The sequence below is a fragment of the Maylandia zebra genome, linkage group LG3, assembly GCF_041146795.1.
Source record: "Maylandia zebra isolate NMK-2024a linkage group LG3, Mzebra_GT3a, whole genome shotgun sequence".
NCBI classification, from domain to species: Eukaryota; Metazoa; Chordata; class Actinopteri; order Cichliformes; family Cichlidae; genus Maylandia; species Maylandia zebra.
The window spans coordinates 3,658,695-3,684,024 of record NC_135169.1 but is presented as its reverse complement, the minus strand read 5'-3'; the positions used below and the strand labels follow the sequence as shown (position 1 = coordinate 3,684,024).

Below are 25,330 nucleotides of genomic sequence, written 5' to 3'. Positions count from 1 at the left end.
TAGTGCTACGTTTGTGCAGATTTGTGCAGGTAAAATGAGCGTTTGTGCTGCTACAGTTTCTGAGATATTAAACTTTATTTTATAGGTCACCATCCCCCCAGACTGCTCCAAAACCGGCCAAAATGGTCTACTTTTTTAGTGCTAAGTTTGTAAGTAAGTTTGCTAAGTTAAGTCCCTGTCCTCCTCTTCAGTTCGCCTCAACATACGCTCGTCATATTCTGTGACATGATTTACTCTGAGGTGTTTGACAAGGTTGGTGATGTTGCCACAACCATACATGCCAACCGTCCCGATTTTTCCGGGAGAATCCCGAATTTCAGTGCCCCTCCCGAAAATCTCCTGATTTCCCACCCGGACAACAAAATTGAAAAACCATATCACAGAGTTCATAGCGCGGCCCAGCCAATTCCAGTCTCCAACAATGACGGCAGCTGCTTAGTTTTAATATTACTCTTATTTCTCTTTCTGGGTCGCAAAAAAACCTTTAACATATTTTCAGGTGAGAATGTAGCTGTGGAAACTTCAAATATCTGAGCCGACACATCGTCTTCAAACCCCCGCGGTCTTTCACTACTCGGGTTAAACATGATATATGAGTCACTTTGATAACTTAAAAATGTTCTTGTTTGGCTTTTTCAGTGTTTTATTTGTTCGTGAGTAAATCGGTTTGGCTGAGATTAAAGTTATTAGATTAAATTAAATTTAACTTTATTAATCCCTCGGGAGGGTTCCTCCGGGGTTTTCACACAGCTGAATAAACGTCAAACAGAAAACTGATTAAACAGAAGAGTTTACGTCAGTGTCCTGTTATATTTTAGATAGCAAGGAGCAGACGGCAGAGTTTCACTCCACCGAGGGAGCTCGTGACGTACTACGCGGCTTTCTTTAGACCGCGAAGGCGGGTCCTCAGGTGGAAGCAGCCTCTGAATTTGGACACCCCGCTGTTTCCAGGCCGGCCAATAATAACGGTGACATTTAACGTATTTTATCCGATAAATAAACACTGTAAAATGTGCCCTTTTGATTGTCTCCCTAATTCTGAGGTCTCAAGGTTGGGAAAGTATGGCCACAACATCTCACTCTTGGAGCACTTTTTTGCCACATGTATCGCAAACCACGTCTCAGCTGTTTGTGGAGGTAAAATACGTCCGCACATGACTCCAATTACGCTCAGCCATTGTTGGGAGTGCGCGCGCCAAGGGGCTGCGAGACATTTATACAGCCGTATTTCGCACATGACTATGAAAGGCGGAAGAGGAAGTAGTTCCTTTGAATGTAGACAATCCGAATGATATACAGTGGGGCAAAAAAGTATTAGAATTAGGGGTAGAAAGAATCTAACCATCATGCATTCTCACTAGCAGGTTTCAAAAGCATTATGTTTAGAAATAGAAATAAATTTTTAGAAAAGAGAGAGACCCAAACAAGTAAAAAGATGTATTTGGACAGTGACTCAGATTTTAGTTTAAAAATGACACGAGAAAGTTTCCAGGAAATAAAATAGTCATGAATAATAAATCTGGAATGCACATGTCCTGTTAGCTGTTTGTTTGGTTTAGTCATTTTTTATTCCTCTTTAAATACCCCTAAGCATAGAAAATAAATACAGATTTTTCAGGTTCTCCAAACTCTCAAAGTCACAAACATTTAAAAGACAAAAAGAAAAAAAAAAAAAAAGAACAAATAACAGAAGAAATAAATCTTTCTGTTCGTTTCTGGTTTTCCCATCATAATTGTTCCTTTTATGTTCTTACTAACATAAAATACTAAATATTAAAGACAGGTCTTTAGCCCAGTTCTACCAAAACCAGAAGAAAACACAGAGCTCAGATTTCTTCTTCTCTGGCTGTTTCCTTTTGGGATCACAGTTTAATCCAGTTTGAGTTTTTCTGGAGCTTTTTGCTGCTCCTGCTGGTTCCATAAAGAAAGCAAACATGCAGAATAAAATGTGAATTCAGCAATCTTTAATAATTTTGTTTCCAAAGGTTAAACCAGTGCTGTTGTATACCAGTAAACCTGCCGTTTAAGGGGGATTTAAAGCTGATTTATGGAGGTAGTTTGAATGTGAGTGACGTGATAACAGCGCGCTGGCTGTCTCACTCTCTGTGGATCTGCTACAAAGCTTACAGTCTTTAGTTTAGGAGTCTTCAGTCTGAAGATGTTTCCACCTTAACTTGCTCTGAATATCTTTGTGTGGTGCCCGGCCACTCTGAGGAGTTCCCCAGACATCAGTTTTGGGTCCTCATCTGTTCACATTAACCAGAGATACAATTTAGCTTATCTGCATAGATTGCTGTTTTTTGAAAAGCTAAATAACTGGTTGTTCTTATTATTTCATGTGATGATATACACTGACCAGGCATAACAGTATGAGCTCCAGCCTAATATTGTGTTTACCCTCCTCTTTGCTGCCAAAACAGCCCAGTCATCAAGATATGGACTCCACACAGGCAGTGTGTTAACAAAAGATCCCATAAGTCCTCTCAGCTGGGAGGTGGGACGTCAGACATGTTTGTCCAGCACGTCCCACAGATGATTGTGTGAGTTGAGATCTGGGGAATTTGGAGACCACCTCAGACTTGTTGTTGTGCTCCTCAAACAGTTCCTGAACCATCTGTGCTTCATGGCAAGACGCATTATCCTGCCGATGGCAGTCACAGCCATCAGGGAATACTGTTTCCCAGCAGACCAATACTCAATACCATCTTCTGTTTACTTTCTATCAGAACCAGGACTTTATGTCAGCAATCTGAGCTACAGCAGCTAAGGTTTGGACCACAGAGCCAGCCTTCACTTCCTACGTGTATCAATGAGCCTTGGCCACCCATGACCCTGTCTTTGGTTCTTTCTGTTGTTTCCTTTGACCACTTTTGATAAAGACTGACCACAGCACACCAGGAACACCCTACGAGTCCTGCAGTTTTTCAGATGTCCTCACTCGGTCATCTAGCCTCACAGTTCAGCCCTTTTCAAACTCGTTTAAATCCCTACACTTGAATTTTTCCTTTACCTCAACTTAAAGACTAACTATTCACCTACTCCTGATGTAGCCCTCACACTAACAGGTGCCATGATGAAGCGGTAATCAGTGTTATTCACTTCACCTTTACCTTCACCCATGATGTTATGCCTGATCGGTGTATGTCGGACAGCTGAGCCTTCATCATTTGTGTGGATGCGTGCTCTGACACTGAGCATTTGTGTGTTCACACGCTCAGCTTAAACACACGTCTGTGTGCTTTCACTGTTTGTGAACGAGTTCTTGAGTTGTTGGTGAAATTCACAAGTGATGCTCTTTGTTAGCATCATCATCATCCTCAGTTCAGGTGAGCTCCTGCAAGACACGAGGTCAGAAAGGAAATCCAGATTCTTGTTATTATGATTGTTATTGTATTATTCTAACATGAAATATTAACAAATTAATTCAATCACCCACAGTTCATTGATTGACTGACAGGTTAGAGTGTTACCTGTGGCTCTCTGTCGATATAAGGACACCATAAGAAGAGTGGAGATGAAGTACGGACAGAACACCAGCAGGTAGCGCATCAGTGCAAAGTCAGAGTGAAGATGACTCGAGTTTGGGTGTGGAGCTCCTGAAATGGGCGGGTTTGCAGTCTTAGGTTTACCTGCAGAGAGAATCACACCTGTTTAGGTGAAGGTGTTGATGAAAAAAAGAGCTGAAATCAGAGTGAAGCTCCTCACGTTTGACAGTGATCCAGCTGGGTGGAGACTCTCCATGACCGCTGATGTCACACTTGTAGAGGCCTTCATCAGACCTGGAAACATGCTGGATGGTCATGCGACCTGTAGACTGGTTCCCAATAAAGACACCATCTTTATAGAAAGCAGCTGGGAGGTTGGAGCCGGTGGTGTTTGTTTTACAGAGCAGAGTGACGTCATCTCCCTCCATCACAGGGAGGACAGGACTCTGCAGGATCACTGATCCACCTCAACACAGAGACAAACTACAGCATTTCATCCATTTACACACAGCTTCATCAACACTAACTCCACACACTCAGCTTACCAGTGACTGTCAGGTTAACCATGTTACTGATGGGACCCTCTCTGGACTCACACCAGTAAACTCCACTGTCCAATGTGAAGATGTAGCTGATGTTACACGAAGAATTAGTCGAACCAGCTGGTTTTCCCCACCCATCTCCACACCGAGTCCTCTGTCGTTTGCTTGTGTTTCTCCTCAGAGTCCATCCAGCAGAGCTGTCGTCCTCCTCACAGCTCAGAGACACAAACTCTCCTTCAAACAGCTGAGAGCTGCTGGGACTCACAGTCAGGCGAGCTGTGAGGAAAAGTAGTCAGACATTACTCACTGAACCTCACACTTTTACACTTTGAGTCTGTCTGTCGTACTGTCAAAAATGTATTTTATTGTCATTTATTCCAATAATCTACAGCAGGGGTGTCAAACTGCAGGCCTCTAGAGCCGCTGTCCTGCAGGTTTTAGATCTCACCCTTGGCCAACACACCTGAATGACATGATTAGTTTATCACCAGGCTCCTGGAGAACTTCAAGACATGTTGAAGAGGTAATTTAGCCATTTAAATCAGCTGTGTTGGTTCAAGGATACATCTGAAACCTGCAGGACACCGGCCCTCGAGGCCTGGAGTTCGACACCTGTGAGTTACAGTTTTCTTATTTATATATAAATTGTATTTTACCAACTTATACGCTTTAACTCTAAGCTAATGTAGAATTGTATTCACTTTTTTAAAATCAAGTCTTTGACTTCATGAAAAGTAAAAGTGGAAATTCTTATTTCTTCCATCTCAGTGATTTTTATTAAATTGAATTAAAGATCCTCACTGGTCTCTGAAGCTGATGGACATGTAAATAAACTGCAGTTTAATTAAACTGATTTTATGTTTCTGCTGATTATTTGAAGAATAATTCTTCCTACAGTAACAGGTATGCGCTGCTCATAACTGAACCTCTCATGCTGAGCACATCTAATTACAATTACTTTCCAGAAACACTAAAGTCAGACATGGTGTCAGAAAGAAAATGCAATACTACCAAACAACCAGAAGAGGTCAGGATACAGACATTTGTGAAACAACAAGTGGACGTACACGGCTGACACAAACACACTTACTGTAGTACTGAGGTCCAGGATCTAAAAATGATGCAGTGGGACCGACTATCAAAAGATTCCAGTGAGTGTAAATACAATGTCTTGAAAAAGGATTCATACCTCTTTACACATTTTATCACTTTATAACCACAAACTTAAATATTTCATTGAGATCTTCTGTGACAGACCAACACAAAGTAGCACATAATTGTGAACTTGTATGACAATGATACATGGTTTTAAAAAGTCTGAAGAGTGTGGCGTGCATTTGTATTCAGCCTCCTGTACTCTGATACCTCCAAATAAAATCCAGTGCAGTCAGTTGCCTTCAGAAGTCACCTAACTAGATCATAGAGCTCACCTGTGTGTGATTTAGTCTCATTATAAACACATCTGCTCTGTGACGGCCTCAGTGGTTTGTTAGAGAACATTAATGAACAAATCATGAGGACTGAGGCACTCACCAGACAGGTCAGGGATAAAGATGTAGATAAAGTTATAGTAAGGTTAGGTTATATATAAAAAACAAAACAAAAAGCACTCCAAGACATGACCATCCACCTAAACTGACAGACCGAGGAAAGAGAGCACTTATCAGAGAAGCTTCTAACAGGCCCACTGTCCATTTGGAGGAGCTGCAGAAATCCACAGCTCAGGCGGGAGAGTCTGTCCACAGGACAACTGTGAGTGTGTATTCCACATATCTGGCCTGTATGGAACAGTGGCAAGAAGAAAGCTATTGTTGACAGACAAACAAAGGCAGTGTTGGGGAGTAACAGAATGCATGTACCCGTGTTACGTATTTAAAATACAAAATGTAACTGTATTCCATTAGAATTACCTTTTTTAATCGGTGGTAATCAGAATACAGTTACTTTGTTGAAATAAATAGAATACACGGTGGTCATTTCCGGTTCCATATGTTTGGCTGTCCCCTCTCTATGCCTTCTCCAATTTTGTGGATTGAAAGCAGTCGGGCGAGGGTTTAGCTGGGCATGTGTCATATATAGCATGGCTGAGAGCGGGTTAGAGAAAAACACGTGTCCTCTTTTTAAAACATTTTTATACTCAATTTCCATATGGGATGAATACAGTTTCTCTGATTCTGATTGCTGGAAACCGAAACAAAACACACAGTAAGGCTCTAATGTAAGCGTCCTGTTATTGTTGGTGGCGTCAGTTACACAATGGACCCAGAGCCAGCAGTGCACGGGCAGGAAGGCATTTCTTAATTGGAAATGGGCTGATCAACGTACTATTGCTTTGCAGTTGTTATTACTATTAGTGAAGGATACTCGCGAACAAGCTAACATTGTTAGCTGGCGTTAGCTGAGGTTAGTTCATAGACTGCAGACTGTTAGGCCAAATACTCATGTACGCCCGTCTGTACTTGTGTTTTCGCCGGACTTCATAAGTTTATACGGTGTCTAGAACGCAGTGTGTGATGAAATCACAGCTCCTGAGTTTTTGCAGCCATCTCCTCTTAATTTAATTGTGATTATTATTTGCAATGGAATGACACATGGCATAAAAAATATACATGATGTAGAAGATTTCTTTAAGAAAGAAAAAAAGAATTTGAACTGATTTGAATTGAACAAATATTTAAAATATAATTGATCATATTTGGAGCAGCTTTCAGGATCTCCACGTATTAACATGCTGGTTTTAGACTTGAAGGATAGCATTAACAACCTGCTAGCAGCAAGTAATCATTTTTGCATAAGTGCTCCAATGTTTTTGGTTACGTCTGATACCCACCAGCTTGATAGCTAGCTGGGGGTTCAAGGCTTGCTAGAGACGGCGAGAACACCGAATTCCCAGCAAATCATATTTTCAGACCCCTGCATTCTTTCGCTGCTCGGGTTGAACATGATATAAAAGTCACTTGGATAATTGAAAAATGTTATTGTTCGACTTTTTTCAGTGTTTTATTTGTTCCTGAGTAAATCAGTTTGGCTGAGATTAAAATGATAGTTTTCACAGCTGTAGGAGGCTACCAAGGACTTGAGACTGGGAAGGAGATTTGCCTTTGAACAAGACAATGACTGGAAACATACAGCGAAAGATACAATGGAATGGTTTAGACCAAAGAATATTCATGTGTTAAAATGGCCAAAGTCCAGATCTAAATCCCATCGGTGGCGAGACTTGAAAACTGCTGTTCACAGACGCTCCCCATCGAATCTGCCTGAGCTTGAGCTGTTTTGCAACGAAGAATGAGCAAAGATTTCAGTCTCTGGATGTGCAAAGCTGGTAGAGACATACCTCAAAGACGTGTAGAGGAAGGTGGCCCTACAAAGTATTGATGCAGAATCCAAAACACGGCAAACCAGATTTGATTTACTTAAAATTTTGAAAACCATGCATCTTCTTTTTCTTTTTTGTACCACTTCACAATTGTGTGCTACTCTGTGTTGGTCTGTCACAGAAAATCACAATAAAAATTATGTTTTTGATTGTAAGATAACAAAAGTGTAAAAGTTCAAGACCAACAAAATCAAAGTTTTTCAAGGCACTGTGTACAGTTCACTCTGGATTAAAGGAAATCCAAAATAAATTCAAACTTGCGCTCACAGTTCTTGTTTTTTAGATAGATAGATATTCGGTACTGTAATTAATCCTTCAAAAAGAACATTTCAAAGAAATCATTAAAAGCTAAAATTTACCATGACGTCTGTGCTCTCTGCGATTATGTGGAAACTATGATGACTGTAGTGGAAACACAAGGGAAGTGAAAAATCTCACTTCATCACTGGATGTTCCCTAGAAGCCTGAGACTGTTGTATCAAAGGGATGATCCAGCCCTAACTATTGGCTTTAGCAAAAAAGAAAAGGGTTTCTGTCTCCCTTTTAAGCCTAATCTTGAAAGTAGAGATAGTGTCTGTCTCCTGAATCCAAACTGGAAGCTGGTTCCACAGAAGAGGGGCCTGAAAACTGAAGGCTCTGCCTCCCATTCTACTTTTAAATACTCTAGGAACAACAAGTAGGCCTGCAGAGCGAGAGCGAAGTGCTCTAATAGGGTGATATGGTACTACAAGGTCATTAAGATAAGATGGGGCCTGATTATTTAAGACCTTGTATGTGAGGAGCAGGATTTCGAATTCAACTCCTGGATTTAACAGGAAGCCAATGAAGGAAGCCAGTGTCAGACCAACAGAATAGACCCAGCAGAAGAAGCTACTTCCATTTAGGAGTTTTCAAGGCCTCTGAGGATTTCCTCCAGTTTTTATCCATCTATTGGTATCAAGACTGCATCTGTGAGATTTTCTACCACAGAGGGAATTTTCCGCGACTGCTACAGCTGCCAAATATTTCAAGTGTGTACTCGTCCATAACTCAAATAGAAGAACAAATATAAGAGGAGGAAGACTCTGATTTTAGCCCTGCTTCGCAACCTGCTCTTCTACAAAGAAAAAGAAGCATCCTTGACCTGAGATTTTCATCATAAACTGGTTTCCCTCTTATTGGACTCAACTGACCGGGGGCAACCTCCAGAACCACGTCTAGCCTTCCAGTGTCATCCAGGCTGCCCAGCTTTCTAGCCTCATTTCCACCAGTCTGTGAGGAAGTCTTACTGTGAGGACCTTACAGGGTCCAGTTGTTCAGCACTCCAGTTTGCTTCATATCAGGTCCTCACCGGTGAAGCTATGAGCCAACTGCCTTCGTTCCACCTGCGCCCTCTTTAAAGAAGAAGCTCTCACAAGCATCTGTCTGCCGCTCTGCCTGGGAACACTCCAGACACTGAGCCACTGTTATTTGAGCCTGAGCGTCCAAAGCTGCCTAAATGTCCTGAGCTGGCAAACCTCAAGCACTGAGTGTCCTGAGTGGGTCGAACCTGAGCAGCCGGTGTGCTGGATGGTCCTGTGTTGTCTGTTGTTATATCCTCGAGTAGGACTGGACTGCTACCATGTTCCTGCCAGGCTTCCACAGGGTCTTCACTGCCTTTGTCACCAGCTGACTGTCAAACCACTGGAGGGTCCTCGCCTCGTTCTTCTTTGACACGTTTCTCATCTATCTGACGTGCCCCGCCTCCACAACCTCCAGAAAAGTCCCGTCACCCTGCTTTACTCTTAACTGCCCTTCTGCTCTGCTTGGTATTTGAGTCGACCTCCTGAACTGTTTTTCATCAGGTAGCAGAGATGAGCAGGCTTGAAGGAGCTTTACTGTAACAAACTCTGGCTGTTTTTGTGCTAAAGTTCTGAGAGGCTATTAAAAGAAGGAGCCACTGTCCTCTCTAACAGTTAGATCCCATGAAATACATCAAAGATTTGGACAAATGACCCAGCACCTGTAACAACATCCACCCAAGACACACAGACTGGTGTTGCTGCACAGCAGCGTATGTATCTGCATGTAAATGATGTTTCTGTCACTGTGCATTTGAGATGTGAGTTGAACACTTGAACGTTGTTGTTTCCACGTGTGTGGGCATCATCATGGGGTTAGCACTGGTGCCTCACACGAGGGAGCGTGGGTTTGACTTTGTTCATGAATTTGCAGAAGTGTTGATTTTTTTCCATGAAATTTAGATGAAAATATTTTTCCAAAGAAATAAAGTTTCAGTTTTAATGTTGTTTAAACATCTTTCAGAATCAACATCTTTGTAACTTGTTTCCACGTTAAGTTATTTTGTACTTGTGGGATAGTTTATCAGTTTTGTTGTCTATAAGACCCACAAACATTTCTAGAGAGCAGCAAACATACAGATTTTAAGCTTTGGGTCTTTTCTTTCTTCCTTCTTGCTCAGGCAGCGGTTAAAGCTGGAAAGTCTTTGCATGACAGCTGCAGAGAGGATGTGGTGTCTTAGAGCTGCACCACAGCCTGACCGTCAGTACATCAGCAGCAATAAATGCACAAAACATGAGATCATTTTGCTTATTTCTGACTTTCAGACACTGGTATAACAGAAGCTCACTGACCTTGGTGTGTCGTGCAGATCAGCACTGCAGTCAGAACTAAAAGAAAGCAGCAGGTTAGTCTGAGGTTTCGCACTCATGAAGACGACAGTGACACCAACATTTTCCACTTCACTTCTCTCAGTGTGGGGCTGTCTGGTTTGCTCCAGTTCATAACTGTCCCTCTCCTTCTTACTGCCAAAGTTTAAACTCTTTAAACTGGTTTGTGACTAAAGTCGGCTTCGATTATCTTTTAGGCAAATGTTCAGAAACTTGCGAATACCAAAAGGAAAGAGATCTTAAAACTGTAGATAGGTGTGGATCAGCCTGAAGGATAAGGTGTGATTGTTTAATACTGCAAACATCGGTTACCAGTGATATCATTTACTCTGAACTCAACCTTAGATTAGGGCAGGAGAAAGGGATTCATATCTTCTCTCAAAAATCCTAAAAACTCTGAACACGACGACTGTTTTAGAACATTTATTGCAAAACCTGCAGACCAGCTTTACACTCTGACATGTTATAAACCCGCAAACTTGCTGAACATTGAATTTCTGAGGTTATTGTTAAATCTCAGCATCCATAAAAACATATTGTACTTACAGAGGAGACACAGCAGCGTTGTTTCCTCCATCCTGTGTCTCGGAAATGTTACCAACAATCTGGTCCGCTCATGCTCACGTCTTTTAAACCCTCCTCCTTCCTGTGATTGACTCTGTTGTGGTTTTCTCACCTTTTACCTTGTTGCCAGCTTCTTTAGTTTTGCAGCATAAAGTAACAAAGAAGAGATAAAACTTAAAAAAAGGTTAATATGAAGAGAAAACAGCCACAGATGATACGTGCATGGTGCGTTCACTGACAGGAAAATAATGATGGTTTTTTTGTGCGTTTAAGCGAAGAACCTGAAATTTCTATTTTTAATCTGAAAGATTCGTAAACTTTTATTTGTCTTGTTTTTTTTGTTTTTTAAGTATTGAACCTAAAACATGTTTTCTTATGTAAATTAAGTCTCCAGCTGGTGGGAAGAAAAACACAAGCTGCATTTTTTCCTTTAGGTGTGAGCAGTTCAGCTGAGAGGAAGTGAGCTGCGGGTGGGGGATTTTCTTTTCTTTAACAGGAGTGTGAGAACCGCTCGCTCCTTTAACCACTAACATGTACATTTCCTCAGGTTCAGTAGAGCAAAAAGAGAAACTAATATAATCGAATCACTGCAGCCGTGTTATTGGTCTACAGCCCAGACAGGCCCTGGATCTTTATTCCAATCAAAGTAGGTACGATTACTGATCAGCTGATCAGGTCATGCAATTAAGTCACTAACCCTGTGACCATATAAACAAACATACACATGATGAACCCTCAAACCTGAGGTCTGACATCTGACTGTGGTCCTGAATCAGCATCACTCATCCACAGGCCTCAGTGCACAAACTAAACGGCACTTTTCAGGTGTAGCTGAAGGTAGAAATGCAGTGAGCGCGCTCAGAGCGCTGTTCTGTTCACGTCACTTGTTTCCAGGTGAGATGAAGTTCAAGCAGAGCAGCGATGTGGAGCTGAGTGTCACTTTTCTTATTAATGCTCAGTTAATCAACAAGCATCACAGCACACAAGAGCTTCCCGATGATCCTTTTTTCATTTGTTTGTGAAGTAAAGTTATTTTCAGCACAAGTTTACTGATCTGTTGAATCAGCTGATGCAAACAAACTGCTGAGCAGCTTCATGTGGAACAAGCTTGAACACCTCTGCTCTTAGTGCAACAAACAGGAAACCACAAACGTATAAATGATTAAATCTTTGTGTTATAAAATAAAAGCATCACTGAGGTGAAGTGTGGAGGAGCTGCTCAGCGGGTTCCCTCAGTTTTCCACATAATGTGGAGGAGTTGTTTCGGTACATGGTTCAAACAGAAAACACTTCTTCTTCTTCAATGGAAAGCTATAAATAGACACTGATGTGACAGACAGAGAGGTGCTTTATGTATGATCTGTATACTGTGTGTACGCCCACTGCAGGCCCCACTGTGGGTCTCGCTTAGTGTCAGCCTACTCTATGAGCTCCACACGGGCCTCAAAGGCCAAACAATTCAAAAGCTTCACCAAAACAAGACACCACTCATGTAGCTGGACCCAGGCTCACCCCACTTATGCTCAGCAGTGCAGAGCTATCCAAACCAGAAAGGCTTTTACTTTGAAGGATTCTGCACTTCCCTCTGAATGAAGGGAGCTCAGAGCTCTGATTGTGGAAGAAAACATCAAAGGCAATCTGAGTTATTTTTACTGTCACGTTATAAAATGTGATGTTCTAGCATCATGTTATTCTTCTTTAGCCTTTCATGGAGGAAGCTTTTCAAACTGATAACATCAGTGCTGCTGTACGTGTTACATTTAGACTGTTTTACAGGAACATCTGTAAAAAGTACAATATAACAATTCTGTGAAGTTACTTACAAGTAACGTATTTACAATAGTTTACTGCTTCACAAAGGAATAAGAATGTAACGTCCACAATTAGACTTTAATTACAGGAACTTTTAGAATTTAGCAGGACAGAAGCAAACGCATAATTGAAAAAATAATAATCACAAAAAAAATCATGTCAAAGTATAATGAATTAACTTCATGAATCAAAATGTATTTATCAAAATAACGTGCTTGAGCTAATTTTGTTTCTGTTCTTATCTGTGGGAAGAGGAGAGTTTGGAGATGAGATGGACACATACAGATCTGAAGGCGTGTTTTATCCCAGTATTGTCTGCGCTCTTGCAGCTTGTTGTTGCTGGTTTTCTAGTAAATTTTTCTTGGTAAATTATCACCTTCCTGTTACTTTATAATGTAATGACAGCTTATAAATGTCTCAATTTCTTCAAATGTCTGAATAGAACTAAATGCTCTTTTTCTATTATCCTACATTTCATTCACTCACTCAGGAACTCATCAACGTTTAAAGGCTACGACGTGTAAAATGAGTCATCAAATCTAAACTTAGCTATCAAGCAAACTTTGATCTGAGGACACCAGACCTGGACAGTGTGTGATACTGTCAGCTTGTAGCAGACCGGCTGTTTGGTAAAGACAGTGTTGTTCAGTCAGTGTAATAAAAATAGAGTGAAATCGTTTAAAACAATAAAATCTGCTCACAAACACGTAAATCTTTGATAAAAACGTTACACATGATGAAGAACCTCAGCTTCAGCTTACTGCACTGATACAGTCAACACAATATTTGCAGAACATGATTATTGAAATAAAAAGAGTGAAGTTTAATTACGTCATTATGATCGTGAGAGAAGAAAAAATAATACAACAGGTCAAAAGTAGAGTTTTATATATATTATATTTTATTCTTATCTGTGGATATACGGACACCGTGGTAACACAAAGTTTTCATTGTAAGAAACAAACAAAAGCAGGACAAGAAGCACAAAAACTGACAGACCAACGATCCGTCCTTCTTCCCTCTGTCTTGCTTTCCTCCATCTTTGTAGTCTTCATCCTTCTCTTGTTCTCCTGGGCCCACTGCTACAACACAAGTGAAGTCTATCCAGGATATCCATCCTTTATCTGACACCACTTTTGTAACAGGTATTACAATTAAATAATATGAGATACACATTAAATTATTGTCTCGACAACTTTGGACCAGTATCAGAAAGTTCTAGGTAAGACTATGGAGCCTTGAAAGGATCAGAGAAGGAACCACTCAGTGATAGATACGATGTGATTTGAATAGAAACTGTATGGAAAGTTGTAAAGTTTACAAACCCTGCCTGTCTAAAGCCGGCTTCCTATAGTGCACAAACGCACATTAAAGGGTCCAAAAATAAAATCAAAACCAAACATCCTCTTTAAGGAAATTCTCCAAAGAGTTTCAATTAAAGAGCTTCTGCTCCTGTTGCTCCACTTCTCTTTGGGAAGAGAAATTAGAGTTCCTTGTGTGTGTGTGTGTGTGTGTGTGTGTGTGTGTGTGTGTGTGTGTGTGTGTGTGTGTGTGTGTGTGTGTGTGTGTGTGTGTGTGTGTGTGTGTGTGTGTGTGTTTCTGTCCATTGGTTCTAACACTACCCGGGTAGATTTTTAAAGTGTTAGTCTTATCCGTGTCAAGGAATGTAGTAATAGTCCTGAGGTTCGCGGAAGATGGATCCCACGGCTGGCCACACCGCACTCGGGTCCGTCGACAGTCACTCTCTTGGGATTGGCTCGCCACTTAACCCACAGGGTTCAGATCTCGAATGATCCAGTCCTGGTCAAAAACCAATCTATGCACACAGTTCAGAGTGCATACATTACTATTTCATCTATGCTTCTTCCATCACTCATCTTTCAGTCAAGTATTGCTCAAGTGTAACAAATTATTTTAGTTATACGATGTCTCAACCATCATGAAATAACTTGAGTTACATCACACAAGGTCTTAGTGCAACAGAAAATATACCTTATATTTACCATTTTTAAGAATAAATAAACTTGTAAGACTCTCCCATATTTATCCTTTTAACAGCTCGCTTTTAACTGTTCTTCTTTTTAAGATATTTCAACTTGAATTGTTTCTGAGAAAAATATATCAACTTCTTTAAACATTAATACTTCAACAGAGTAATGAGATCCCTCACATTTTATAATCACATTTATGAACTTTTTGCATCTTCATCAAATGAGTTAACTTCTAAGTCAACAAAACTAAAAATGGTGCATTTACACACTACATGACGATATTACTGCTCCTCCAATGTTTTGGAAAGCTAACTAAATCAACTGAATCACAGTAATGTTAGAACACACAGAAATCGCTAAGCAGCAGCTTAATACTAGTGGTTAACTATTGGCCCGAGCACATTTTAATATATTCCTTAGCACTTAAAATTGAATATTTACACATCAGTGATGTTACAGTACTTTAAACATAAATATCACAACTCCGACTGGCTGTTTTTAAACAGGACATATATTAACAGCAGTCAACTACATGTCTTTATGGCGCTAACATTCATGTAGCATCCCTTACCGGAGCTCGTGGTGAGATAGCTCGCCTGGTCCCAGAAACCATCCTGCTCTGACAAACTGGCTGACGCAGCTTCCCAGTATTTCACAGATTTCAGATCCTAATAAATAGCCATCTATTAGTGATGGCCCACTTGTATGGGCTCAAATTGTGGTCATAAATATTTTGTACTTGTAAATCAGGATTTGTATGTGTAAAAAGAATTTGTGTGTGTGTAAAAAAAGATTTTTGTGTGGACTTAGCCAAAAAATATATGTGAAACTCTGCACTCAAATTACAAGTTACAAGTTTTGACCCCATTTTTCTTCCTGTCAGCTGATTGGTCAATGTCATGTCAATCACAAATTTAGCATCTTGACGCATCTCAATCATCCAGGAAAGTAAATCTCCAAAAGTTAATTCTGTTCATCTGGACGTAGCGTTTTGTGGGAGAAATGTTTCGTCACTCATCCGAGTGACGTCTTCAGTCTCAGCTGACTGCAGGTTTCCCCAAATCTTCCCCCAAATCCTTATATACAGGCTCACCCTGCAACCAATATGCAGGTGGGTTCCCGATCAACCTAGTTGCACAGCCCAGAGCGAGCGCAGGAGAGCGAGCGAGGGAGAGAGAGAGAGAAAAGGAAAGGCGAGTAGCCTATCCGGCTACACACTCATCAATCTGAACCAGCTGAATCAAAGGTCAGCAGCGTGTTCACGCATCAGGCTTAGTTTGTACTTTAGAGTCACAGAAGAAGAACAAATCTATATAAACAGCCTTAAAACAACATGCAGTCTTTTTGTTTCTAACCACAGTCACAGGCTCATTAGGAGCTCAATTTGAGTTTAATTCTGATTTTATTATTACATAGTTACATATTGTTACATAGTGAAGTCACAGAAAGTCAGTGCTGTCAGTTTATTCTCTTTTACTGAGTCTAATCATGATGTATTGCACAGAGAGGACTTTGTTCAGTGAATAACTGATAGAAAGTTTCCTTCATGAATGTTTTCATGTCCAGAAATGTGTCGTTAGGGGGAAACATAATTCATCTTTAAACCTTTAGTGCTGAAACATCTCTCACTCTTAGACCTTGCATGAACACCATCATCCAACTTTATTCACTCCCAAAGAACCCAAGCAAAAAAAATAAAAACACAGACCACAGAAACAGAAACAGTGATCATTTTCATTTTATTTCTTGATTTACGGGATTGGAATAAATTATAAGGAGGGCACATTATTAATCGTAGATTAATCATATTTATATATCTTAAAGAAATATTTAAAGAAGTACATTAAAACTTGAGCCCCAATCCCCCCCACGACCCCTGTTTGGATAAGTGTTTATTTTTAAATCAGGATACACTTATTCTGACAGCTCCGTTATCCATGACAACATCCACACACACACACGCACAGCCAATGCACACAAAATACATGACTAAAAAACACATGGAGCCCAAATCTCAAAGGCTTTTCAATACTTTATTTAAACCCTTTAAAAAAGTTTCAATACCTGTTATGTTTTAATTAAATTTATTTTTTTTTCAGTTTTTTTTTGTATACTTGGTATGTTCAAAGTCATTTTGAGACATTTAACACAAAGTGGGGAATTGTATTGTTCCATAATTAGGATCCACTCGTCATAGATTTGACTACTTTATTGCATTTATTTATGTTTTTAATTTTTTATCACTTTTATATCATTGTTTATTGTATTTATTTATTGCTTGTTTCATCTATTTAATTTTGCCCAAACACACTTTATTGCATCAGTATCATGAAAATTCTTAAACTCACTGATTTCACTTTTGTCTTTCCTCACCTCAACTGTTTGTTTTCACCTGAAGACGATCAGTTAGTTGTAAACATCTGGATCATGAAATCACTGCCTACTGACTGAAGTCTCCAGAAACTAGCATCAGCATTCCTGGAGGATTCCTCTGACCTGTGCACGTTTCATCAGTGAGCATCCGTAATAAATACAGATTCTTAGATGCAGCTGTATTCTTTTGGCTGCAAACAACTTTACAACAATATGTTGTTTCATGAACATTTATATAAATGCCGATGCCTGTTTGTACTGGTTGCTTTACAGCAACAGCAAGTGGACTAAGCCTACATTTGATTCTTGCAGCTTGATGATGACACTTTCTCTAATTCATTAAAGATAAACTTATGATACATTTGTTAACTCAAACACTTGGCATTTTTCTCTTTTCTTCCTGCCTTCAAAACATTCAACTTTATTGATGTAGCAGCTCTTTCTCTTTTCCATTCTTACTGTTCAATACATGTAAAGCTTTCACATATTCACAGAGTGCTTTTAATATTAAAATGAAAACTACTATATACTGTTTTTGATCTCATTCAGCTGCCTTGTCTGCAGGGGCTGTGGTACTTTTCTGTTTTATGTCTAAGCTTTTCAAATCTTTTTTTATTTTAAATCAGCCGCTCAGCTACAATCATCTGTGTGATTGGTCAGATGTTGCCATGATATGTTGAACAGCACAGGGCACAGATTCAGGATCTAGATCATATTTTATGTCTGCATTGAATCCTGGGAACAGCAACAGAAGACTCACAGTTCAGCTGGAAGCTGGTTTGTTTCCTGACTCTGTTTTTTTATTTTATGTTTTCTGTAGAATAAAGATCCAACAACAGCAGCAACAAGAAGCACAGCAGGAACTGACAGACCAACTTTCAGTCCGACAGATCCGTCCTCCTTCCCTCTGTCTTCCTTTCCTCGATCTTTGTCGTCTTCATCCTTCTCTTGTCCTCCTGTCAGACCTGCAGGTGAGAAACAGGTGTCAGCTGTCAGGTAGGTGATGAGTGAAGAACAGAACAGAATCCATTTCCTCTTCAAACTGCTGTCAGACATTATCTACTGCACTCTGATCACATCACTCAGACCAGCTGCTTTCTACAAAGTCTCATCAGCAACATCTTTAGAAACAAACATCAACAACCAGGAAGCAGCTTCACCTCTGATCACACACACACTCAACTCTACTCACTCACCTGGAGGAACAACATGAAGGTGGAGGATGATGTGTTCACTTCTTGTTTCTTTCATGAAGACACCACACTCCAGTGTCATGTTCCAGTGTCATTAATTGTCACGTTCTTCAGAATCAAAGACACGTCTCCATCCTTCATCTGTCTGTCCTGCAGATCCACCCGGTTCTTAAAAGATGGATGCTGGTCGTCTGGAACAAAGTGACCATCCCGGTACAAAAGCACATATTCATCTCCCAGGTCAGCTCTGCTCCACTCTAAAATAATGATGTTGTTGTTTGGAGCTCGACATGTCAGAGTGACGTCCTGTCCAGACTCAGCTGTGATGTTTTTCTGGTCTGAAAGAGGAAACAACACAGAGCAGAGAGGTTAAAGGTCAAAGTACAGCTGTTCACTTCTACAGCAGCCAATCAGAAACACACAATAAAAGACAGTCTTCTGTTATTAGATGATGATCTTTGATGGTGTTTCTTCTTGTGTCAGCTGCTCCCTTCAGGGAGCACTGAGCTGAAGAAGAGGGAGAACATTAGACATTACAAGAGACTAAACTACATTTAGTTCTTATGTAGTGCTTTCCTACTCGAACATGCTCTGTACAACTTGCTTCATTCACCCATGCACTTTTTTCTGTGTCACTGATTTCTATCTAACACACATTCCTAGTCTGCTGGATTTCTCTGAGCACAACCTGGTGTTAGCATCTTGCCCATAGATATTTGGCACGCAGACTGGAATCAAACCATCAACCCTGCAATTAGTAAGAGACCTGCTCTACCACCTGAGGTCATCCAACTCCATCTTTAAACACACTGACAGTGATGTTTGATCAGTGTGACCAGTCACAGCAGGTTATAGATTATTGGTTACTGATTTCACTGTTTAAAGCTTCATACAGATTGGACAGACATAGGATCACATGGTGAGTGAAATAAATGCAGAGATGGTCACCTCAGTATTTAATAATTAGTTATCTTTGGTCTCTGGCTCTATTTCACAATGTGTCTTTGTCCTGTCTTTTATATCTTGTGTGATATTTCTGCCAGAAACCTGATTCCATATAAATTATTTCACCTTAAAGCAGCGCTGCTAACTGACTTTAGCATCATCACTCCGACCGACACAAACCAAATAATATAAAAATAATTCTTGGGGAATATCATTAACGCGTAACCCAGGCTCATTCTCTTCATTCCTTGTTATCTCACATATAAACTCTGTTAAAAACTTAGTTTCTAACAGGTAAATCTCACCTGCAGAGACGAACAGGACAAACAGCAAAGTGGAGCAGAGTGACGCAGTTACAGCAGACATGTCCGTGTTCTCTGTTTCTGCTGATCTGACTCTTAGTTTGTTCTAAATGTCTGAGTCTGTTGGTGTTTCACTGAATAACTGAACCTGAGTTTAAACCTGAACACATCAGATTAAATTTAAGGTTTAAATATTTTCTTTCACCCGTTCGCTCGATCTCAAAATGGACGACCTGTCTCTTAAAGAAATTGAGCCACGTGATGTTGTGATGTGTTACGTGGGACTGTAGTTGGACGATGAAGTGCATCGTTAAAAAAAAGGTGAAACAATTATATACAAAATATAAAATATATCAAATCTAAATGGATGTCATTTAGATTTGATATATTTTATATTTTGTATTTTTTTCTGTCTAAAAATGGATATTGCACTATGAAGGAAGCAATATTTACCTCCATAAAAGCTGTTCTATAGAACTTTTTTGAGGAATAAAGAAGCAGCAGAACATACAGCATCAAACAGTTAAAAAATATAGAGATAAAGTCTGACAGCTTTTGTTTCTTATCTAAGAAACTGAAAGGCATCATTTTAAACACTTACTGTTGTTCTGAAGGATCTGAAACCCTCAAACACTCTTCTGAACATCAGGATGGAAAATTATCCACAGATAAAAACAGTGTGAGGTCAGCAGGAACTTATTTAGGTTTCATTTCATGTGAGCAAAACATTTTACAAAAGTAAATCACTCAAGAATGAAAAGTCAAAAGATAAAATTAAAGAAATTGTGGGCAAACTGACATCTGTAGCAAAAAAATACAGATCAAACCAGCCTGTACATCCATTCACAGACAAACAAATCCCTGAAGTCAGAAATGGGAATTTGTTTCACTGACGTATTTGGTTTTGAATAAAACCAAATACTCTGCAAACACTCCGGGTGTGTTTTCGACTCAGAGGCCCTCCCAGCACACAGGAGTAGGGGATCAAATCACGTTACTTGCTTAACTACCTGCAGTCCCTGCACGTACCTCCACCTGGGAAATTATATTATTGCAATCGCACTAATTAAGACCTGAGAGATTATATCTCTCAGGTCTCTGGTCTGCAAACGCCTTGGTGTTCTCCCGGAGACACTGGAAGAGGTGGCCATGGAGAGGGAGGTCTGAGTGTCTCTGCTTAGGCTGCTGCCCCCATGACCCTGCCCCAAATACCCCAGCAAAACTGATCGATGCATTAATCTATATAATTATATTATTATTTCATATTTGCTCATGAATTACTTGTGGTTCCTTTGGCAAAGACCTGACTCCATCCAACTGATTCTGCCTTGGAGCAGTGATGTCCTGATAATATGTGAATCTAACATATAAGACACACAGGACTTCAGACCAGATACAAAACAGTAATGGAGTATGTTTCCTGTTTCGGCTTTAGGTTGTTTCTGCTTTATATCATGTCACATAAAGTCTGACAGCTTGTCATGAATTCAGATGAAGTGTTTTCAGAGATTAAACTTGCTTCACACTAACTGCACATCACATTCATCTGGAACCAGTAACCCACTTAATCCACTTCCCAGTTCGTATCCCTGTTTCTGATCAGAATCATATTGAACACTGGTCAGCATAACTCTGGTGCACAGCATGATGTTCAGGTTTAGGATGTTGAGGGCGGGGCTAATACTCTCCTGGTCAGACTGTTTGGTGATCTGGACTCTTTGGTTTTGTGTCCTTTTGAAGGATCGACAGGACCAGTGTCACTGTCCTGCAGCTCCCTACCACCTGGTGGGACATTGTTCATAATATTGTAAAAAAGGGAAAAAGGACTGCAGATAATTTGGCTGCAAGAAACATTTCAGTCCTTTAATGATGTTTCTCTGGCAGTTCTGCTGTAATCACAGCAACTTATTACATCAACTTAGTCTCCTTTTCCTGACCAGTTTCCCTTTACTTGGATGTCATCACAGTGGGTAGGTGACCTGATAAGGACTTAGAAAAAGAGAAGAGCCTGTGATGTAAATGTACAGAAACAGCAACTATCTGATGCTGTAAACCCCATTGTCATACAAGCATGTGAATTGCTCAATAAACATATCTTGGAAAAAAAAGAAAAAGAGAAGTGTGCTGAGAATCTGAATGACTTTATACAGGTCTCATTAAAAATGTGGTGGAGGATGTCTGCTGTGGAAACCAAAATGCACACAGTGTGTTTGTACCCTGATGTTTTTATGCAAATGATATTTAAATGAGAGCAGCCTGTAAAAATATCTCTTCATCACAAAACTGGAAAACATTTAGGGCCAGAGTTACTGACAGTGCAAAGCATTAACATTAAAAAGCCCCTGGATTCATGAAAGAAGCTCAGAGTCACTTTGTGAATGAAAGCCACACAAAATGTTATTGTCTAATAGTTGGGTCAGCTGTTCCACACACATTTAAGGTGGATTAAATGTGTAAAAATGCAGTTCTCCTTTGGAGAAATCCTGAGCTCCACTTTAGTCTCAGTCCACACAGTGCCCAGTGATTTCTGTCAAGAGAACTAACCCTGATATCATGAACATATTGCTTCTCTTTCAGCTTCCTCTCATTGATTTGAATTGCCTCGTTTAAAACCTTAACTCACACTGAAAGCCCTAAATCAGTGCCAGTAATAACTCAACTGAACTGGCTGGATCTTTCTATATAAATTATAATTATTTTTAATCATAGTGAATTGTTAGTAGATCACCCTGAATAACAATTTGTTCTGCTTAGTAAATCTGCCCGATAGCCTACAAAATGATATAAAGTTACCCAGGCGAGTGGAGCTTGATCAGAGATTGAGCAACGAGAGAAAGATGGAGGATGTGAGTGTTGTAAACAATAAGATCTATTTCTGATATTATAACATCATAACATGCAAGAACTACAACTTTCTGTGAGCTGTTGAAGCAGCTCATTAACTGTCTTTGTATTTTACATGGAGGCTAGCATCCACATGCTAGCTAGCTAGCATGTCGATTTCAATGTGATCTGCTTTAATTATTAACATATACTGGTTCAGTTTGTCATGTTCGCTGTTTAATAACTAAATAACACAAAAATGTTATTTATACTTGACTTTATGTAAGAATTAACAGTGTGTTTGTCACATCTGGCAACGCAGATAGCATGGAGTGAGGTGATTGTCCACCCAAATGCAGGCACACGGAGACGAGGGTGAAAGATAGCAAAAGTGAGCCTTTATTTCTGGCTGTAAAAATACTATGAACAAAAACCAGACTTGATGAACAGAGGAAAAAACCTAACTGAAACCCAGACTGGGGAAAGCTAAATATGAAACACAAGAAACACAGGAAAACACGCAAACAATCCAAGTGTTTCCTTCAGTTTCTCAGGGAAACTGAGGGAAACACACCATATATACACAGGGGGAATAGGAGACAGGAAACAGGAGGGGAACACAGCTGGGACTAAGCCGACCTTACGAGACAAGGGGAAGCAAGACACTGCACACAGGATAAGAACTATCAAAATAAAAGAGGAAACACACCTCCGACTCAGACACAAGACACACAAGCTTAACACAGAGACAAGGTGACTAGACATGAAACACGGGACACGGGAAAAGCACAGTGACAGTGTTAGCTGTTAGCATTATTATCTAACCATGCATGCACTCCCTCATGCTCCATCATCCAGGTCATGGTACTTTTAAGAGTTTGAGTTGAAGACAACTGGACCTCTGTTTATGGTCACGAGGATGCTTCACCTCTTCAGTTCTGAAAGCTGATGGAGAGTCTCGGGTGTTTAACTCCTAGTGAGGTTGTGATGTTGGCGGTGGTCCTGAGAGTGGCTCACCCACCCTGCTGTCAACTGAGTTACTGAGGTCACGTGGGTCAAGGTGTGAGTGGGGGCTTGAATGGCCTGGAAGGGATCCCAGGACTATGTTATAGGTAGCCAACACTTTTTCTATGTTTGAACTTAATGTGACCACTAGAGGGAGGCGTGCGCCTGTTAGTGCTGTGAATGCGTCATGACTGTCAAGCTCAATTATGTTTGTACAGTAGTAATAAATACCCACCTCTAAATTCTAAAGGAATAATAATGAATAAAAAGCACCAGAGCAGGTTAGTGTCGCAGCATGTGTTACCATGAGGATTTACCTCAAAGTGAACCACCTTCGTAGAAAACCCAGTGTTAACCAATAATTACCTGGATAAGTCAAAATCTAGATTCCTGCAGTCGCACACCTGCTAGTTTTGTGCCAAAAGTGAGTTTTGCTGTTTCTATGTGTTTTTGATGTGTGATGATATCTTTACTTATCCTGTTGACTACAGTAGTTACCAACGTATGTCATCTCTGACAGAGCTCCCATGCTCCTCTCACACTGAAGTCACTCAGCCTCTCCAATCATAAACCCTTATTAAGTCTTTTCCTTGTAATAAAACTCTTTTAGTTAAGAGCCTTTGTGTGCTGAGTCATCTTTATGGGTCCAGCTACCGGAGTAATATGTCATTGTGGTGGGCGTGGTTTGTGGCTCAGCTGCAGGGGAGGGGTGGAGCAGTGGGGTGTGGTGCCAGGGGATGCTCCACACACCGTCCTCCATCATCTAATCATGCCTTCCCTATTTCAGCAGGATGTTGCGACCTGTGGGGGGAGAGAGAGAGAGAGAGAGAGAGAGAGAGAGAGAGAGAGAGGATGCACAAGCATAAAGGTGAATAAACCGTGTAAAAGTGTTCAAGTCTCTGTAACGCTGTGTGCCTTTGTCCTTTAAATAAAAGATGTTTTTAAAAACACTGACATATGAATCATTAAAAAGCATAAAAAGGCACCTAACTCAAAGGATGAACCAGCAAATAAGCAATTTATTTATGTGACTCAAATTCTTCTAGATTAAAGGGGAAATGTATGAGAAAAATGGCCAATTTAACAAGAAATAACTGATAAAGGAAACTCGTGACTTTGCACATTTGGTTTGCTGTGCTTTATGCCAACATTAGATAACCTAATATAATATTCTTGTCAACAGAGAAGTATATGTGTATTATATATATTATAGCACAGAATCACCACATTATCATCGGCATCCAAACTTTGAACAGATGTAAACTTTGTTTGTTCAGAACAAACTGATGTAAATTTGTGTATCAAAAACTACAACAAAATGGATGCAAGGACATCACTGGTTACTGGTTAAGATATCAATATGATCAGTGGTACAGCAGGACGCAAACACACAGATTAGAGTAATCTATCCTTTGAGTTGTTTTCTTCTTCTCAAAATGTAACCGTGGCTCAGTAGTCTGCTTGATAGTGTCTGCACTTGTTCAGGCGTGTCCAACTCCAGGCCTCAGGGGCCGGTGTCCTGCAGGTTTTAGATGTGTCCTTGATCCAACACAGCAGATTTAAATGGCTAAATGACCTCCTCAACATGTCTTGAAGTTCTCCAGAAGCCTGGTGATGACCTAATCATTTGATTCAGGTGTGGTGACCCAGGGTGAGCTCTACAACCTGCAGGACAGCGGCTCTACCGGCCTGGAGTTGGACACCCCTGGTTTAGTTGTTCATTTCCATGTCTGAACTTCTTGTAGCTGTGGTAAACAGGCGTTACATTGTGAACTGTTACTCTTTGTGTTGGACTGCCATCTTGTGGTGCATTTAGGAATTGTTCAGAATCCTTAATGCACCATGCAGTTTTTGCTTGCTTACAAAATCAGGGTGATGAAACTTTATAAGATTGTTATGTGAGTGTTTTAGGCCAATTATGTTTCTTTTTCACAAACCACATCATGTATTATTGTAGAGTCGACCTTACAATATAAAGCACCTTGAGGTGACTGTTGTTGACATTTGGAGCTGTAAAAACAACATTTAATGTCTGCTCCTCATTCACCGTCACATTGCATACAAAACAAACGTTCTGGTGCATGTACGGCTTCTGACTGAGGATTAGTGCAGCAACACAATCCAGCATTAAACTGATGAACACCATTCTGTACAGTTGTAAAATAGCTTTTTTGCTACAAGGTGATCCTCAAGCTAACAACTTGCATGTTGGTGTAATGCAGCATGATGTGCATGTGGAGGTGAAAAGAAGACGTGTCAGGCCTGAAA

General features: G+C 40.3%; 1 protein-coding gene across 1 annotated transcript; it reads right to left on the bottom strand.

The window, feature by feature from the left end:
* Positions 1–1,500: 1,500 nt before the first annotated feature.
* LOC101479341 (Fc receptor-like protein 2) lies at positions 1,501–10,631 on the bottom strand. The gene is made up of 6 exons (XM_004575727.5): positions 10,601–10,631; positions 10,019–10,054; positions 4,031–4,303; positions 3,706–3,951; positions 3,471–3,629; positions 1,501–3,334 (listed from the first exon to the last, which is right to left on the bottom strand). Exons 1-6 carry the CDS (start codon positions 10,629–10,631, stop codon positions 3,318–3,320), a joined length of 762 nt encoding a protein of 253 aa, XP_004575784.4. The 3' UTR covers positions 1,501–3,317.
* Between the last annotated feature and the right edge of the window lie 14,699 nt (positions 10,632–25,330).

Excerpts from the sequence above, each read along its gene's own strand:
- LOC101479341 (XM_004575727.5), bottom strand. The coding sequence starts at position 10,631 with ATGGAGGAAACAACGCTGCTGTGTCTCCTCT. Across the intron at positions 10,055-10,600 it reads AACGCTGCTGTGTCTCCTCT|TTCTGACTGCAGTGCTGATC; the intron begins GTAAGTACAATA and ends GCTTTCTTTTAG. Across the intron at positions 3,952-4,030 it reads GGTTAACCTGACAGTCACTG|GTGGATCAGTGATCCTGCAG; the intron begins GTAAGCTGAGTG and ends CTCTGTGTTGAG.